The 20,473-nt window shown below is 38.5% G+C and overlaps 1 protein-coding gene across 2 annotated transcripts in view; it reads right to left on the reverse strand.

Annotated features, from left to right (window-relative positions):
• Nucleotides 1–20,473, reverse strand: part of FSIP1 (fibrous sheath interacting protein 1) — a 203,776-nt gene that overhangs the window by 116,628 nt on the left and 66,675 nt on the right. For both annotated transcript variants that reach the window (XM_079914495.1, XM_079914494.1), the window contains one exon: nucleotides 10,756–10,896. In XM_079914495.1, the coding sequence (XP_079770621.1) occupies nucleotides 10,756–10,896 (141 nt within the window). The remainder of the gene's footprint in view (nucleotides 1–10,755; nucleotides 10,897–20,473) is intronic.

Raw genomic sequence — 20,473 nt, forward strand, 5'->3', positions numbered from 1 at the left:
TTTTCCTCATCCACTGAGGTTTTAATCATATGGTTGCCAACTCCTCAGCCTCAGGCTCTATCGCCTGAGCCCCCTACACACAGCCTGTTAAAACCCAGGCTTGGGGCCATTGGAGATCATTAGATACCTCAGGGACAAAAGTTGGCTCCAGTGGCTACTTACCCCTCCTGCTTCATACTGCCTTTTCATCTCTGTCCTCCTAGAGATTCTCTTATGTTTCTGCCAGCTCAGCCATGCTTTAAAAATTACTTTTCAAAAAACACATTTTATCCAGCATATTTAGGTTTTCCTTACTAAGGGAAGTTTCTCTAAACTCTAGTTGGCCCTAGAGCTAGAAGTAGAAGCCACCTACTTACAGACCTGGCTCAAGGGCTGGCTGAAAGGCCACTGTTTTCTCTTATTTCTAAGTATGAAACTTTATATGATTCATAATTCCAGGTAGTATTTTTCATTTTGTTTCAGCTTTTTCAACTTCCTTCCATGGCCATGTTCCACATGGCCCAACTGGTCCCACTCTGGCCCCAGTTCCACACAATGAGTGTGGTCTGGTCCCCAACCTGACATGAGTCACTCTGGCCTCGCCAGCAGAGGTGAGGAATGGACCCGCACTCAGTGCTCCTCCAAGAGTGGCCTGATGGCAATGCCAGGCCTCAACCTGATTGTTACTGGTCTGCTATGAGATAAAGAGCCATGCCAGCAGTTAAATCAGCCACATCATTAAGCAAGCTTTTCTTGATGAAGTAAAGAGTGTATGGATTTACGTTTTGGTCACATTTCCTTACGCCACCGGTAACAAACAGTTCTCTGACCATCTATGCTGATATCACTGCTTTAGATAATCCCTGCTTTGGCCAGAGGGAGCCTGAGATGGTAACCAGAAGTAGATCTAGGGTCTGAAGGTCTAGTTAAAAAAAACTGGCTGTAGCTGGTTGAAGAGGTAATAAAAGGATTAAAGACTACATAGGAATATTAATAACTAACATTTCCATTGGGAAAGAATCATTCAAGAATTTAATATACAGGGCCTTCCCTGGTGGCGCAGTGGTTGAGAGTCTGCCTGCCGATGCAAGGGACACGGGTTCGTGCCCCGGTCCGGGAAGATCCCACATGCCGCGGAGCGGCTAGGCCCGTGAGCCATGGCCGCTGAGCCTGCGCGTCCGGAGCCTGTGCCCCGCAATGGGAGAGGCCACAGCAGTGAGAGGCCTGCGTACCGCAAAAAAAAAAAAAAAAAAAAATTTAATATACTAAAAGAATGATGCTAACAATGACCTCAGGTGTTGAAAAAGAAATTAAACAGTATTCCTACCCCATGTTAACATCCAAATAATAGGCTTAATTTCAACCTCTAAAATTGTCATCATTTTTATCTATGCATTCTAATTTTATGTTGATAAATGCTATAATGGTTAAATGTGTTTTATGTATATGCATTATAATTTTTTATAATACTTCTTTCACTTTATATAATTATATTAATTATATTCTTCAATGTGCTATTATTTGCTTATTTCTTGAAGCATGTCCATGCACTTGTTCCAGGTAATCACATCCATGGCACATGGCCTCAACCAATGAACTCTGAAAATCAATTCAAAGAGCAAAATTTGAGTTATGCTAAAATCTAACTAGTTTTATTATATATTTCTAGAGCCTCTGCTCAGCAATAAAGCTTTAAGGAAAAACAAGTAGTATTATGAAACAAAATTGCCATCAAAATTCTCATTCTGAAGATGACTTTCAAGATATGGCACATTATCATTCAGAAATAGCCCAATACTACACCCAACAACAATATCAGGTCCGCATTACCATAATACATGTGAAGAATCATAGTCCAGAAGACAATATCCTTAATACTCATAAAAACATTTTTATTGTGTAAGCAGAATACAAGGTATATTTATATCTCCTTTTGTTCCAAATTGGATTTAAAACTGAAATCTACTAACATATTTTATAAATGGATTAAAAATGATAGTGGAAACAAAATAAGTCAATGAAAAAACATCTAATTATCCTTAATATCTCATTTCCAAAGCACTATAGCTAGCTGTGTTTTCAATTTATCCTACACTATATTCAAATGTCACATGTAACCAATAACTTTTAAAAGGTTACTGGCTCATTTATTCATTCCACAATAACTCCTGAACACTAGCCACGTACCTGTAACTGCTACATGCTGTTTCTCAACCAGTAAATGATACTATTCAGTTGCAAGAAGCTTTGTCAAACTTCTGCATCAAATTATACACATATATACATACATGTGAAATTTTAATGTTCTACTTACTTGTTTCAAAATGTGTTTCTTTGCCTATGACTAAGAGAACAAATTTTGTAAGGTCTGTTTACCTATCAACGTGTAAATCTCACTTTCAAAATTTCACAACCAAATATTTTTCATCATTATTGCATACACCTGCCATCACCTACAGAAGAAAAAAAAGAGGTCTTTGTATACTCTATAAAAAAATACCAGTTTTAGGTGTCCATGTTATTTTATCCAGCTTCCTAAGAGCTGTTACAAATGAAAAAATAAGATTAAATAACTCCTACAGTTCTGAACAATGGCACCAAAGAAAGAGTACAATTACTTTTCCAACTCAGGCCTTAGTTAATGTATGAAAACTAAAGGATACTAGTTAGTCTTCCAGTTTAACAACAAACATGTCAGGTTTGTTTGGAGTTCTGTTGAATTTGTAAAAGATGTATAACAGTTAGTAACAGCTTAACAGTTTTAGAATAAAGCCGACATTTGTGAGTAGCCCCAAATCTTAGCTGAAAATTGGCTGAACTATACAGGTGTGACCTAGAGAGGTTGGATTTAATGAAACGTCCACAGGTTGAAGTGTCAAAAGAATTGGGGATTGGCCCAAGTCTATCAATAACTAATTGTGAGTCCCTGAAAAATCATTTAACTGTCCAAGACTTTGGTTTCTGATCCATGGAACTGGCTCACGTGACCTCTAAGGCCCCTTCAGCTCTCACATTCTATAATTCCAATTCCAATTCTGGCATGTTTAGCAATTGAAGGTAGACCCTCCATCCATTCACTGAGCAGAAGAAACCCTCCAGTCTTCTGATTGGGGTCCATGTATTCTTATACTAGGTTAAATGGCAAGAGCATGTCAAAATAAGAATCAGAACACAAGGATTTATCATCCTTTGTGAACCACATTCTTATCCACAATGCTCAGCAACAGGCTTCGAGTGCTAAACATTTTGATGCAATCATGACAATGCAGTTCACCAAACAAGGCCAAGCTCAGTGGTTTCCAGGAAACCGAAAAGGGAAAGAATGTAGAAAGAAATAGTAGAGACTTCAAATGATGAAAAAAATGAATTAAGTTCAAACAGAGAATCAAAAAGAGAGAAGAGAATCAATAAAGACCTAAAAAGTACGGTCAGTGCATTTAGAATGAATGGAACCGTGGAAAGCTTTTCCCACCAATACTAACAAAACATCTTTGAGAATATTTTATCATTAAAGGAGTCAATGAGATAGATCATATTGACGATTCTTTCTTGGAAAATGCAAAAACTAAAATTGAATTCTTTTGATTTGTGAAAGCTAGAATTATTATGCAACTTCATTAATGGCATTTTTACGTAATACTAGAAGTTAAAGATGTTATTTGTTTTTTTAAAAATCCCCTTAGTTTTATTATCGCAATGGAATACTCAATACCTCAGAAAAATTAGACCAAACGTGAATTATTATTTCTTTACATTACCCAAAAAGTTCCATTACACTAAAGGATTAAAATGTGTATAAATAAAACAAGGAAATAATAGAATTGCCTCAATTATGACTCCCCTTTCTTTAGGAATAATGGAATTTTAATAAAAAGTAGAAAAATAAAGCTAAGCTATTAATACATATTCTACTTCCCTTCAGGTTGTTGTCAGTATATATACATAAATACATTACATACTTATAGTCGATACTTAGAATCTGTCTAGAATTTTTATTTTTATGTTTTGTATCACTCATTCCCAATTAAAAGTCCTTTCTTGACAAAATTCATATACTTGTCACTTTTATTATCCCATCATAGTATTAAATGGGTTAAGACGCTATAAATGCTTTGACATTCTATTTGAGAGCATTTAAGTTGTTTCTTGTTTGGTTTGGTTTGGTTTTGCTTGGGTGTTATTTCTTTGGAAATATTCCTAAAATATTCTTTGGAATTAAGCAGGTCAAAAATATACAAAGCGTAAGGGCTGTTGCTATAACATTGACCCGTTGCTTCCCAGAGGGAAAGATAACCAATTTAAAGAGCTACCAGTAATGTTCACATATCACTGTCCACACCTCTCCTCCTAGCATATAATTATATCACATTTATCATTGTTTTTGCTGGTCTGGTAAATGTACAGAGTGCCTAAACGTTGCTTGAATATGAATTTTAATCACTGGTCTGGTGAAGCTGAACATTATTCCTTGTGACCCACTCTATTTTTCTAAATGCATAAACACCACTTATTGAGAGACTATAAGTAGCAATCTTTTGTATGCATCAATGCATTTCATATTTTTAAACATTAATTCTGTTTACAAATGCAATACATGTAGATTACTGAAAGTAAGAAGATAAAGAAAAGTATGAGAAATAATATAAATATCACCCATAATCCCAACACACTTTTCCCTTTAAATAGAGTATGTTATAAAAAGTGAATTTCCTTTTTCACCTCCCCATCCATCCTATCCCCACTAAAAGTAAGCACTCTTAAGCATTTGGTACATATTTTTATCCTTGGTACAGGAATTTTCTATGACTTTTTTTGTTTATAAAAATGGTATAATACTGATCATTGTCTTATGCAAAAGGCACTTTTTCCTTAATATGATATCACACACATCTTTCCAAGTTACACAGATCTACCTCATTCTTTTGATGGCAGTATGGGATTCTATTATGGTATATATGTTATGAAACCAGGTCAAAGAAGGGCAAAGGGGTCCCAGCTGCTATCTGGGGTATACATATCACATTTGTTCTTTTTTTAATTTTAGTTATGGCCTCATACGTACCACCAATTCCCTTGCCTCTTTGATCTTCCACTGCAATCACCCAACCTCTTCTCATCCCTGCCTCAACTCACAACCCATTTTCTCCATTTTTGGTGGACTGCTGAGGGCCGTCAGAGAAGACTCCAAGTCTTACTGGCTGGCACCATTTTATAGCAGGGGTTTCCAGCCTCAGCTGGGCAGTCTTCATTGTTTACCACGGTTTCTTTCTCACCCTCACAAGGTCTATTCCCGTCCTTTCCTACCCTGCTTCAAGGCCCTATCCCCACTCTACCTCTCATTCTGATCATATGGCTTGACCTCTAATTTACAGAGTAAATAGAGAACATTCAGGCATGACCTCTCTCACCTTCTCTTCATCTCTGAACCTGCCCTTCTAGGCCATCCTTCCTTTCTTTCATCCTGAGTCAGGAAAAGGGCATCTTGATTCTTCTCCAAGGCTTATCCCTCTGTCTTCAATTTCATCCTCTATACTATACCCTTCCCCTTCCTTATCATAGAAACAAGCTTATGTAAATGCCATATTAATAATGTTAATAACAACAATAACAATTTAAGTGCAATTTACATAGCACTTAAAATGTGTCAGACCCTGTTCAAAACACTTTATGTATGTTAACTAATTTAATCTTCATATCAGCCTGTGAGGTAGGTATTAATTACAACTCTCCCCATTTTTCAGATCTAGGAACTGAAGCACAGAGAGGTCAGGAGACCTGCCCAAGGTCACACAGAGAGTAAGTACAGAGTTGAGATTCAAACCCAAGCAGTTTGGCTCTTAACCACTATGTCCCACGTATAGAAGCTTACATAACGGAACTATAACCCAGGGAGGTAATAAAAAGCAGAGTGGGGTTAGAAGACTGAGTGGGCAGAGAAGCCTATAGAGCACCAAAACAAGGGAAAGTGACTCTCAGAGCTAGATGGGATTAGAGATACCAGAGGGTACTGTATGGCAAACGATGGAGAGGGTATTTGTGGGGTTTGTTGCCAACTCTATGAATATGGCTACTTCCATTTTCTCCTAATTCTATTATCTCAAATTATCTCCACACAAGTAGTTAGCCTGACAGATCATGGTCAAAGCCAATACTCCTAACCCCATGGGAACCAACTAGGTGAGAGGTGAACGGCTCAGCACAAATCCTCCCCCAACATGTGAAAAACAGCTCAAAGCACAGCACCTTCACATGCTCACCATACACAAGCTGCCTACTTGTGCTGGAGAAACTGACCTACCATCCAGCCACTTTTTTTTTATTATTGGAGTATAGCTGATTTACAATGTTGTGTTTGTTTCAGGTGTACAACAAAATGATTCATATATATATATATATATATATATATATATATATATATATATATATTCTTTTTCATATTCTCATATCTAGCTTATTACAAGATACTGAATATAGTTCCCTGCGCTATATAGTAGGTCCTTGTTGTTTATCTATTTTATATATAGTAGTGTGTATACATTAATCCCAAACTTCCTAATTTATACCTCCCTCCCCCCTCCCTTTCCCCATAGTTTGTTTTCTCTGTCTGTGAGGCTAGTTCTGTTTTGTAAATAAGTTCCTTCATATCATTTTTTAGATTCCACATGTAAGTAATATCATATGATATTTGTCTTTCTCTGTCTGACTTACTTCAGACTACTTCTTAATTACTAATATTACAAATTAATATTAACTAATATTACTTCTGACTAATACTTATTTAGGATGATAATCTCTAGGTCCATCCATACTGCTCCAAATGGCATTATTTCATTCTTTTTCACAGCTGAGTAATATTCCATTGTATATATGTACTGCATCTTCTTTACCTATTTATCTGTTGATGGACATTTAAGCTGCTTCCATGTCTTGGCTATTGTAAATAGTGCGCTATGAACATTGGGGTGCGTGTATCTTTTCAAATTAGAGTTTTCATCTTTTCCAGACATGTGCCCAGGAATGGCATCTAATACTTAAAACCCTCCCTACAGCTACCTAGCAAGTGTCACTCCAGCCTAATTTGAAATCCTTACCCCTGAAAGATCACTCCCACTGAGATCATTCTAACTTTCTTCCTTAGTATTTAGCAGAAATCTGTTGCTTTGTGGCTTCCCAATCACCATGCTTTTTTCCCTATACTATAAAGAATAAAAATAATACTTCAAATGTTAGTCCTTCAGATCTCTTCGGGAAGTTTTCATGAGTGATTTTTCTACCAAACCATCCATCCCCTCCTTCCCCACAACACACACACACACACACACACACACACACACTTACACACACACTCTCACACATACACACGTGCATGTCCTTTCTTCACCAGGCTGAATAAACACACTCAGCCTCCTCAACAACCCTTCACATGAGCTGGTTTTCATACCTTCCTTATCCTTGTCCCTCTACTACCCAAGTACGATCAGCTTTGCTCACCTCTTCCTTCATGTGTAGCACAGCAGCTACATTATAGTTCTGACTCATTCTGGGTGAATCCAAAAGATTTGTTTCACATATGCTGCTTCTAGTAGCCATTACTCATTCTGCCTCTACTTATGCAGCTGGTGCTCAGGCCCCTGGCATGCCCACTGAATTTCATAGTATATTTTGAGCCTCACCCGCATTTCAGTGTGCCTACTTCCCCTAGCTCCTGAAAGCAAGATCCACTGACACCAATACCACCACCACCTCCAGATTAAATCAAATCCCACTTCTTCCACCAATCTTGACCAATGCAAATGTGCATCCACAGCCTCAGGCTACCATCGGAAACATAGGATTAAGTCACTTTTCCAGCCTTTACTCACTAATCAATCCTGGGATCCAGGTGGCTCCAGGAGCACCCCACAGGGCTCCTGCATTGCCCCTTAGCTCACTCTTTCCTCCTTCTATCCCTAAGAGTAGTTGTATTTAGATTTGATCTTTAATCACCAATTCAATGGCCACAGATTACTTCTTTCACCCAAATCATTGATCTGGAAACAATGCTCCATTGCAATAGGGAGAAGAAGACAAAATTAGCCATTTCTAGAAGCTATATCATTCAGAAAACATAGTCTTTGGTCTGTAGGCAACAGGCTAACTTTTCTATATATATAAAAGACAATGTCATATTCTCCTGAAAAGTGTTACTAAATTTCCAAAAGTAATTTTCAACAGAAGATTTAAACCAATTAATACTAAATATTTAGGAAGCACACAAACTGAGCCTTAGATACTATAAGTAACACCATCTCTCACCAAAAATAAGTACGCCAAGAATCACAAGCAAAAGGACAGAGGTCATCTAGCCTCACTCCCTTGATTTCAAAGTTATAAAACTAAGTGTCTAAGAGACTGAGTGACTTATTCAAGGTAACAGAGCAGGCTACTGACATCATTGAAACAAAGACTGGGGTCTCCAGTTTTCCCATCCACAAAGTACCTAGAATTCTATGAGGTACAAAGGGCTTTACAGAGTTTGAAGCAGACACAGGATCGTCCCTCAAAAGTACACACACAGTACACAGTCTATTCCATAGGCCATTATGAAACAATAAGCAATTAAAACATAAAGACAATACAGATCATTACTCATGGGCCTGTATCTACCAGATACCAGGTTCTGAAAGTGCTGACACACAAAAATGTGGAATTATCATTTATACAAGGGATTCCAAACACTTTCCAATGAATATTACTGGTTATAACAAATTTACCACACTTTAACGAAAAGACAATATTAATCAGAAAAGAAAAGCCAGTAAGTACCAGAAAGGCAGTACAGCATGGCTGTTAAAAGCGAATCACTTAACCCCTATCTCTTCCTCTCACTAGCTGTACAACCCTGAGGAAGTTACTCAGCCTCTCTGTGTCTCCATCTCCTCACCCATAAAATGAGGATAGTAGTGTCTACCTCACAGAGTGGTTGTAAAAATCAGGTACGTCAATAAATCGTAAACTATTTGCAACAGTGCCTGGCACATAGTAGATACATAATAATTGTTCTCTACTTTTTTTTTTTTTTTGCTCTTCTGTATTTATATTATTCTTTTCCACTTAGACAACAACCAACTCTTGATATTTATCATATCTCTTTAAGTCTAGCCAACCATCATATGACACTGGAATAAAATGTAAGATTTTCTAAAGGACCCAGCTTTCGAGTCAAGAATTAAATAATTTATAGAGACATGGTAGAAAAGAATGGATACATGTCCAAGGCATAGGACAAATGACCAGAAATGAGGAGAAGTGAATTATGGAGAATGACCGGCTTTGCCTACCTGGGATTGGTAGGGCTGGGATGAAAAGTGCCAACAGTTTTCAAAACCAGTCAAACCACAAACATTGTATTTACCACATCAAGTTTTCAATGCCTCACCAACCACCCCACAACTACTGGCCAAGGGCAAAGAACCCCTATGCACTTCCTAACCATTCCTACTTCTTCCCCATATCATCACACTCAAGGAGAAAAAAAAAAAAAACGCTGAGAAAATAAGAATAGAGGTCTCCCTGAAATATAATTCCATCAAATTTCCCATGAAAAGTAAGCAAAAATGAATGATAAAGAGAAGCACAATGCATTTATTCCCTCTAGATCTGTTGCCTGACTCTCATTAGGTAGATCTAGATACCCTTTAGGCCCGAGTCAGTGCTGTTGTCCATGGCTGGCAAGTGGGAAGAGAAATTCGGCTGGACGTGACCATGAGGGGTGAAGAACCTCAGTCAGGAATGATGGGCACTCGTAGAAAGCTCTGAGGAGACCAGAATTTAATCAAAAGTACTTACCTGATGCTAACTCTCATGGGGCAGCATACAAAACGCAATAATGAGAGAAGAGAGTGACCAGGTTATAAGCAGCTGGACAGGAGGTGACAATGCTGAGAGAAGGGTGATACAAGTAGGGACAAGAAAGAAAAGATTTTCAAAGAGTCATAAGGAACAGTTTTAAGATATGCCCACAAATCAGAAGTACTGGTTAAAACGTCACGAGGCCTGAAGATCACGCAAGAGAACAGGATTTAGTAGGAGACAGAAAGTAGGGACTGCGATTATGATGAGACCAGCCCAAGGAGAGAGGATGTGGGTAGAATCACAAGGTCAGCCTCATCATGTTTAATTTTAGGTAAACACCAAAATTAAATATGTAGCCAAAATTTAGAAACATTCTCTGGGTAGCTGGAAAATCATAATATTATAGAGCATTTCTAATAGGTTCAGAATATCAACCAGCTCACAATTTAGTTGATTTGAGAGTTTTCTCTCATCAACAATAATACGTCTTTAAATGGCAAGCAATTAAAACATGAAATAGGCTCAAGATGGATTTAGAATGTATTAATATTGAGTAATAATATATTATGAATTATGAACCAAAAATGGGAGTATTTAAGCTTTAAGACCAACATATAAAGATGATTTTATAGAGAATAACTACCAAATTTCTCCACACAAACAAAGAATATATATCTTTCAGACACAGAATATTAGGCATATGGATGATTATTCTGACTTCAGATCACCTTTCACAGGTTTATTATGTCATATAAATTAATTATAATACTACTTTAAGTTCTAAGAGTTCTACTTTTAGCCTTTATTCAAATCCTTACTGGCAAATACCCACGTTAGCTTTCTTGCCTGATGCAACACATAAAAACAGTCATAAATCAGTCAAAGAAAATTGGAACATTTTTAACACAATCACTGGTTACTTTAAATTAAAAAAAGATTTACCACATTTTCCTTCATCTTTCTTAGCTTTTCATCTATCTCTCTCAACCGATTCTGCTGATCCCGTTGCTCTTTGGTATTCTGAAGTACCTTTTCTCCTGGAGTTATTTCTGTATTTCTATCATCACCATTAAGGTCAGGTTCCTAAATAAAAAAAAAAAATTTCATGCACAGGCTGAAACTATACCATCACACATTGTTCCAGAGCAACTGAGCCCTGAATGCTGGCTTTGCTTCTCAAACAATATTTCTTCCCTTCAATATTTATAATTCACTAAACTCTTCCTACTTGAGGGAGAAAAGGTCCAACTATACTAAACAACTAAGGAAATAAACTCAATCACCTGGAAAGCAGGAAGTTAGAGTGAAAAGAGCAGCGGCTGGGAAGCAGGGACCTCGGCTCTGATCCCTGCTCTGTACTTATCAGCTTGGAATCTTGGGCAAATCAGTTTTTCTGGACTTCAAGTTCATCATACATAAATAAAATAAAATAAAATAAAAACATGCCCATCTATGTTATGAGAGGCAGCTATGTAACAGTGAAAAGAAAACTGAGCTTGGTAAAGTCAGGAGTTTTGAACCCTGTCTCTACCTGGTTCCTGACTGAGATGGCCTTAGGGGAATCAATGAACCTCTCTGAACTTCAGTTTCATCAGCAAAATGATAATAATAATATCTAGCCCAAAAGTCATCACAGTACATCGCAGGCATGCAGCAAATCGTTTTTTTTTTTTTTTCTTTTTTTGCGGTACACAGGTCTCTCACTGTTGTGGCCTCTCCCGTTGCGGAGCACAGGCTCCGGACGCACAGGCTTAGCGGCCATGGCTCATGCGCCCAGCCGCTCCGCGGCATGTGAGATCTTCCCAGACCAGGGCACGAACCCCTGTCCCCTGCATCGGCAGGCGGACTCTCAACCACTGCGCCACCAGGGAAGCCCTGCAGCAAATCTTAGTACCTAACAAATATGAGGGACTTCCCTGGTGGCGCAGTGGTTGAGAATCCGCCTGCCGATGCAGGGGACACAGGTTCGAGCCCTGGTCCTGGAAGGTCCCACATGCCGTGGAGCAACTAAGCCCGCGTGCCACAACTACTGAGCCTGCGCTCTAGAGCCTGCAAGCCGCAACTACTGAGCCCACGTGCCACAACTACTGAAGCCCGCACGCCTAGAGCTCATGCTCCACAACAAGAGAAGCCACCGCAATGAGAAGCCCGCGCACCACAACGAAGAGTAGCCCCCATTCGCTGGAACTAGAGAAAGCCTGCGTGCAGCAATGGAGACCCAACGCAGCCAAATTAATTAATTAATTTTAAAAAAATGAGCTGAATATGTCCTTGGAAAAGAATAAGCACTATATAAGGAAAGCATCTCATTATTATCAGCAATATTTGAATTGACAGAACCATATCCTCCCAAAGTTAGTATTGTTTCTAGGTGATTTAAATGGGTATTTCTTGACAGTAAGCTGGCCCTCTAACTATAACTAAACTTCCTACATTTCCTCCACAGATTTCCTACTCTGTTGCTATGAGGTAACTGGTATAAATGACATTTTTAAAGTTGCTTAAGCAGAATCCTCCCACATTCTCATTCCTTACATAGAGTTGATCAAGAATAGGCAACGTTTCACTTTTAATACATCTTTAATCAAGGCCCTTCTCTCTTTCTCACTGCTTCTTCACTTCAACTAGTAGTTTTCAAACTCCAGTGGGCTTCAGTCTCACATACAGAGTCTGTGAAAATATTCAAAGGCCCAGCCTCCACCCTGGAGACTCTGACTCAATAGGTAAGGAGTGAGGACTGACCACCTGAAGCACAACTGCTCGAAAATTTGACAACTATCAACTTAAAGTTCATATGTTGGAATTTAAGTTCTCACCCCTTCCCAGCCCTTCAGGCTCATCTCCCATTACCTAGGTCTCTGACCCAAAGCTTCGGCAATATTCACCACTGCTAGTTCTCCACCCTCTATGCCTCCTCCTTCCAACTCCTCATAGAGACTCCTACTCTTTTTGAGCTCAGCACAAACACGTTTTCACTATAAAATATTCCCTGACATACCCAGGAAGGGCAATTATTCTGCAGTCATGCCACAAGTTCTCTCACTGCACTTACCACACTGTCACGGCCCAGACATGGACCCAGACTGGTCCCACTCTGTATCCCAACACCAACTACAATCCTGAAGCTGGATAAGCGCTGGCCAACAGACTGTAATTTTGGTTCTCAGCAATCACACCAATGAAATTCATTTTGTATAAAATTCTACTGAGGAGACCATTAAAAGAGTATCTCAATTTCAAGAAGTGACTCTTTTACATCTTATTTTCCCCAAAAGGGGACTCACTTCTGTAGCCCTCAATCTCTAGAAGCAACCAGAGGGTGAATTATGATCAGCAATATCTTGAAGAAGGAAACCTAATGTTAGGGAGGAGTTTGGAATAGATGGTATCAAGGTCTCCTTGCAGCTCTAAGCATCCAGTATTTTATGGCCCACTTTGAAGTAGGATACACACTGTCTCAGTCTGTTTGAGCTGCTATTACAGAATACCACAGACTGGGTGGCTTATAAACAACAGACATGTATTTCTGACAGTTCTGAAGGCTTGGAAGTCCAAGATCAAGGCTCAGGCTGATTCTGTATCTAGTGAAGGCCTGCTTCCTAAATGGCCATCTTCTGGCTCTGTCCTCACATAATAAAAAGGACAAAGAAGCTCTCTGGGTCTCTTTTATAAGGGCACTTAACACATTTATGAGGGATCCATCCCCATGACCAAATTACTCCCAAAGGCCTCCCCTCCAAACACAATCACACTGGGGATTAAATTCCAACATATGGATTTGGTAAGCACACATTCTGTCTATGGAATATAGTGACCTGAAAAACACTCAAATTGTATTTCATTTTTAAATAGAAATCTTTTTTTTTTAAAAGGACATTTTAAATAATCTACAACTATGGTCTTTGAAATCATTGGCTAGGCACAAAAAAGAAAAACAGAAAGAAAAAATGTGTAAACCAGACTTCATCAATATTTTTTAATTTTACTTATCCAAAGCCACCACTAAGAAAATAGAAAAGCCACAGACAGAGAGAAGAATATAGCACACAAATCTGACACAGGACTCGTAACCAGTATATACAAGGAACTCACACAGTTCACTAAGTTCACATAGTTCACTTAGTTCACTAAGAATCAATAATATTTAAAAATCCAGTTCTAAAATGACTTGAACAGATATTTTATAAAAGAAGATAATATAAGTGATAAATAAGCACATGAAAAAGTCCTCAACATCATTAAGTCATCAGGGAAATGCAAATTAAAATCCCAATGAGGTATCACTAGCCACTAGCCACTAGAATGACCCACATAAAAATGTTTGTTAAAACTAAACGTTGGAGAAGTACAGAAAAAGCAAACTCTCACACGTTGTTGGTGTCAGTATACAATGGCACAACCACTTTGGAAAACTGTTTGACAGTTTCTCAAAAAGTTAAATGTTTGTTCATGTAGCTCAGTATCAAAAAAAACAAACAACCCAATCCAAAAATGGGCAGAAGACCTAAACAGACATTTCTCCAAAGAAGATATACAGATGGCCAACAAACACATGAAAGGATGCTCAACATCACTAATCATTAGAGAAATGCAAATCAAAACCACAATGAGGTATCACCTCACACCAGTCAGAATGGCCATTGTCAAAAAATCTACAGACAATAAATGCTGGAGAGGGTGTGGAGAAAAGGGAACCCTCTTGCACTATTGGTGGGAATGTAACTTGATACAGCCACTATAGAGAACAGTATGGAAGTTCTTTAAAAATCTAAAACTAGAACTACCATACGACCCAGTGATCCCACTACTGGGCATATACCCAGAGAAAACCATAACTCAAAAAGAGTCATGTACCACAATGTCCATTGCAGCTCTATTTACAATAGCCAGGACATGGAAGCAACCTAGGTGTCCACTGACAGATGAATGGATAAAGAAGATGTGGCACATACATGCAATGGAATATTACTCAGCCATAAAAAAGAAACGAAATTGAGTTATCTGTAGTGAGGTGGATGGACCTAGAGTCTGTCATACAGAGTGAAGTAAGTCAGAAAGAGAAAAACAAATACCATATGCTAACACATATATATGGAATCTAAAAAAAAAAAAATGGTTCTGAAGAACCTAGGGGCAGGACAGAAATAAAGACGCAGACATAGAGAATGGACTTGAGGACACGGGGAGTGGGAAGGGTAAGCTGGGACGAAGTAAGGGAGTGGCATGGCCATATATACACTACCAAATGTAAATTAGATAGCTAGTGGGAAGTAGCCGCATAGCACAGGGAGATCAGCTCTGTGCTTTGTGACCACCTAGCGGGTGGGCTAAGGAGGGTGGGAAGAGACGCAAGAGGGAGGGGATATGGGGATATATGTATACAGAGAGCTGATTCACTTTGTTATACAGCAGAAACTAACATAACATGGTAAAGCAATTATACTCCAATAAAGATGCTAAAAAAAAAACAAAAAACACCAGCCAAAGCCTTCATGTTCCTGGGTGTCAATGTTTCCTATTTATTTCATTTTCTTAGTCTTAATAAAAAGAAATAAAAATGAAAAAAAAAAAGTTAAACGCTTGTCTATCCTATGACTCAGAAGTTCCACTCCTGTGAATCTATCCAAGAGAAATGAAAATGTATGACTCAAACTTTGTATACGAATGTTCAGAACAGCTTCATGCACAGAGCCAAATGCCCACCGAGACAAGAATGAGAAACTGTCATGAACATCTGATGTAAGCTGGGACAATTACTCTTTCTCCTTGACCTCTGTCTTGTGGTTAGGTTTAGTCAATGAGAGGGGAGGAGTGTTAGGAGATTGGAGTGCAGGAAGAAGAAGAGTTTGGGGTATCTTCCCCTTCCCCTCACTGCTTTGGCATTATGGTTTGGGCAGCAATGTATCCCTGAGGTGCCCATTAAGGGGAGTTTTCTTAGATTCAACTGAATATTCATTTTCAGAGGCAAACAGAGGCCACACTTGGAGCCAGTCTACTCAGAAGAATGTAAGACAGGAAACACAGCAGAGCAGTGTCAGGTATCCCTCTTCAATAGGAGTTTTTGCTGCAGTCCATGTCATAACTGTATAGGTACAAGGGGCCAAGGAAGCTACCCTGGAAGATTATTCTACCACAGCTCTAGCTCTCCCTAAGCTCCAAAACACTTTTTCTTCTCCCTACCCACTGTTGCTAGTCCTAAGTGTCCTAACATCTCTTACTGGCTCCTTTAAATCTGTAAATAGTTCCTTCACCTCATTATCTTCAAAATCCAAGTTGGGTGTTTTTTCTGTTCCTTGCCCAGAACTCTAACTGGTATACTGTGTATGTAGGCGTGTATGTGTATGCACCTGTAGAGAAATAGACCGGAAGGAAATTTAACCTGATGGTAAAAACCTTGATGTTTTATCTTATTTTTCTTAGATGTTTTTGTATTTCCTGAATTTCTACAGTAAACATGTAATGATTTCATAAGCATAAAAAGTCATTCCTTATTTTTAAGAAAACAAAAAATTATTCTACCAAGGCTATTTTCATTCTGCTCTGACAATGTGACTCTCTGTACCCAAAAGATACTGGCCTAAAGGTGAGATTTTAGCCCCAGTTCTGCTGGTATAAGCAGCTGAGTACTTTTGAGCAAGTCACTTTTTCTTTCTGGGTCTCAATTTCTTCTAAGAAAGTTTCTTTCAACTCTGAAAGCTTATGAGTCTGCAATTCTCCACAATTAAATCCAAGGATATATAACGTCTTTCCTCAGTCTCAGTCTCTGATAGCATAACCATATAGTACAAATATTTGAAGGACAGCATGTGATGAAAACAGAGGCCAAGAGGGAGCAAGAAAAGGCAATCACTGGTTCTGGCAAAGGTTGCTCATTGGTACATTCAAGAAGCTCCGTGGGGCCAGGAGAGGTTCTATTGTCACATCAAAGTGCCAATCAGTACCATCTGTTTTCCTGATCAGCAGAAGAAGCTTGATTTCCTCTGGTAGAAAGTTTGAGCAGATTCTCTGACCATCCATATTGTTTATATATTTCTGAGTCATACAGAAATGCTTTTATTCAGTTAAAGTAAAATTCAGTTCCGTAAAAGCTCTCCATGATATGCACAGAATATCTAAGGAGCGACAAGAAGAGAAAAGACCCTGAGGTCAAGAGGTATTTGTTGATTTGACTAATTGATTGCCAAGGGATTCTAAGTTCGTCCTTAAAAAAATATTGGTGGTGTTGACTGAGCCAACAGGTGTCTTTGAAGCTAAGTAAACTCATTTCTAAAAGCCAAATACAGAGGAAATTACTCATGCCTCCATAAGTTATCTGATATGAAAATAAGGCATGAGTTAAGGGCCAGAAAAACACAAACCTGCCTACATGAAGCCAGCGTGCCCTGTGTTTTCAAGCTAATGGTATACTTTTCCATAGGCTACTGCTATTTCCTGGTATCAGATGGATCATTTGCCTGGCAGTACTAAAAGTAAAGAAAAAAATCTTTCAGCCAGATTGTTTTTATCATTTTGAAATACTTCCATGAAATGAAAGAAACCTTGACTACACAGGAGGTTTAACACAGAAAAACCAAGAAATATAAACAAAAACTGCAAAGTAATCTGTAAAACATAGGTGGCAAGAAGAATTCCCCAGATTTAGTTGGGAACGTTTGCCAGGTTAGCATCAGAGGCAAGGACATCTGAAGTAACTTCCTGTCTATTCCTCAATTCAGAAATCCATGCTTTTGTGGCCTACTTCTATAGTTTTTTGAAATGAACAGATGGTCAATAAGATTCTGTGCTTGTGACTAGCATACATAAAAGATTCCTCAGTTCCTGCCCTTGACCAGCATAGTAAGTAATGTGAGGTCAAGTGAACAGCATGGCTGTTACTGGAACTCTACAAATCCCTGAACTCAGTAGTAAAACATCTTTCAAGATTACATGTCTAACCATGTTTTATATTTCCTCAAGTTTAGCTAACGTTGAAACAAGAGACCAAAACACAGTTAATTGTTGGTCGGTATTCTCTTGGCAAGAAAAGAGATAAATACACCTACAATTTTCCTCAAATGTTTGTTAATTTTTGTTGGTCTTACCAAATCGTATATAACTAAATCAATATTTTAAGAACAAGAAAATACATCAAGTGAGAAGGACTTTTATAGTCAATTAAACTAGTTGACTTAACAAAGAAATGCCTCATGACAATAAGAGCCATTTCTGAAGACTCTCTCCCAACCAGGAAAACAACATCTAATGATGAACTGGAATTCTAGATTTAGTAAGACTGATTGCATGAGATGAATAAATTACACTTCTTCCTAAGAGCCAAACTGAATAGAATTTATTATTGAATCCAGTTGCTAAGGATTTACGAAACTTAGTGCTTACATAACTCCTATATCTTGGATATTTCTGGCGAAAGCTGGAATCTAACACAGCTGCAAATAAGACATACGGTAACTAAATTATAGAACATCACTCAATTTTATGGTGGGATTTACAATACGTGGAAAGAACTACCTGATTTGTTGGAGGGTTAGGGGATGGATACAGAAAGGTATACACAGTTAAACCACAGATCCTAAGAAAAAAATTGCTTCAATTAGTTCTCTTTCGCTAAGATGAAATGAAAATAAAAAGCAGATGTAAAACTGCAACCACATGACATTACTCACATTACAGCAATAGCAGTAACATGCCATTCTTTCTTCTGAATGTGACCACATGCTTTGTTTTACGCTAAAGAAATCAGATATATAGAAGCCAAATGCTGCTTTTAAAACATCGCTATGAAGTTAAGAGCGAGGGCACCTCATGAGAACATTGTAATCAGCAAGCTCCTAAGGAAAAGATTTCTTACCTGCCGCTTTTACAACCAATACTTCCTTAATCTGAGTCACCTCTCTGGAGTCCCTCAAATTATTCTGACTCAGGTACGTTTATCATCCCAGGCTTACCGTGACTACTAGTTTATCATCTTAGAGTTGCCATAGTCAGGTAAGTCAGAAAGCCTGAATGTTTCGACTTGTTTGGGAAACTATTTTCTTGACCAAAATTTTAAAACTTCCAAAGGAATTTTTAAAATATCACTCCTTCATTATATAGTCTTTCCTTTCTCTGTGCTTCCCCAGCATATGTTTTCTGTACTTCTCATAAAATCAGTTCCCATATTGTGGTACTTCGGGTTTCCTTGTATGGTCGGTCACGGCACAACCTGGTCTATGTTTACATCCTATCCTCCAGGATCCTATGAGCTGCTTTCAGGTCAGAGGTGAAGCCACATATTAATCTGGATACTCAACATCAACCACCACACCATCTCTTGTGAAATAAGCAGGAATTCAAAGATATTTTGATGACCTGTGCAGGGGCTGGGCAAGTTACATAAATGCATGAAGTAGGCCCATGTATTGCAGGCAATGCAGTATGGCGTGAAGGATGGCATAGCAAGCTGGAGAATTTGTGCTCCATTGAAAGCAGCAGTTGCTACTTAGCTCAGTCCTGTAGTTTGCCAAGCAAGGCTTCAAGCCTAATTTGCCAGATGTTCTAACTTTTCAAGAGAAACTAGAAATTTGGATTTTTATATAAGTTCACCCAATTTTTAAATGTTTGCTAAAAAAAAAATTGTAAACCCTAAGTGGTCTAAAGGAACCCTACCTGTGAACCCAATTTGCCCTGCAGACCACCAGTTTTCAACCTCATGCTGTGTGATGGCAGCCTTCTCAGGGCCTTTGAGCCCCTCTGCCTCACTCACTGGTTTCTCTTCCTCCTCCTATCTCGCACTTGTAGAAATGAACTTTCTTGATATTCCTTCTGGATGTGCTTTCTCTCTCTCTGAACCAGCACAGCACTGTGCTCATAGCCTTCTACTGTTCTTACCTATAACGTCTTGTACTACAGTTGTCTATGTGCATTCTGTGTCTCTCATAATGAAATAAGTTCCTTAAGTCACTTATTATAATAACGTCTTGGGTTGAGTTTTGAGTCAGATACCATGCTAAGTACTCTATACATATTAACTCATCTACACTTTAAAAGAACACTAAAAAAAAAAAAAACTAAAAAAAAAAAAAAAGAACACTGAAGAATAATATTATCATTACTGTTTTACAGATGCGGCAACTGGGGTTTAGAGTGCTTCTAATTAATGCCCAAGTCCTCAGAGCCAATAAGTGGAAGGGTCAGAACCTGAAGTGAGGTTGTCTGACTCCACAGTTCTATATGTGCCTGACTCGTCGTTATTTACTTTTTAAACAACTTTATTGGAGAATAATTGTTTTACAATGGTGTGTTAGTTTCTGCTTTATAACAGAAACTATACGTATACGTATATCCCCATATATGTATCAGCTATACGTATACGTATATCCCCATATCTCCTCGCTCTTGCAGCTCCCTCCGACCTTCCCTATCCCACCCCTCTAGGTGGTCACAAAGCACCAAGCTGATCTCCCTGTGCTATGCGGCTGCTTCCCACTACCTATCTAATTTACATTTGGTACTGTATATATGGCCATGTCACTCTCTCACTTCGTCCCAGCTTACCCTTCCCACTCCCCGTGTCCTTTATTCCTGTCCTGCCCCTAGGTTCTTCAGAACCTTCTTTCTCTTTTCGTAGATTCCATACATATGTGTTAGCATACGGTATTTGTTTCTCTCTTTCTGACTTACC

Source organism: Stenella coeruleoalba (assembly GCF_951394435.1).
Source record: "Stenella coeruleoalba genome assembly, chromosome: 2".
Taxonomy (NCBI): Eukaryota; Metazoa; Chordata; class Mammalia; order Artiodactyla; family Delphinidae; genus Stenella; species Stenella coeruleoalba.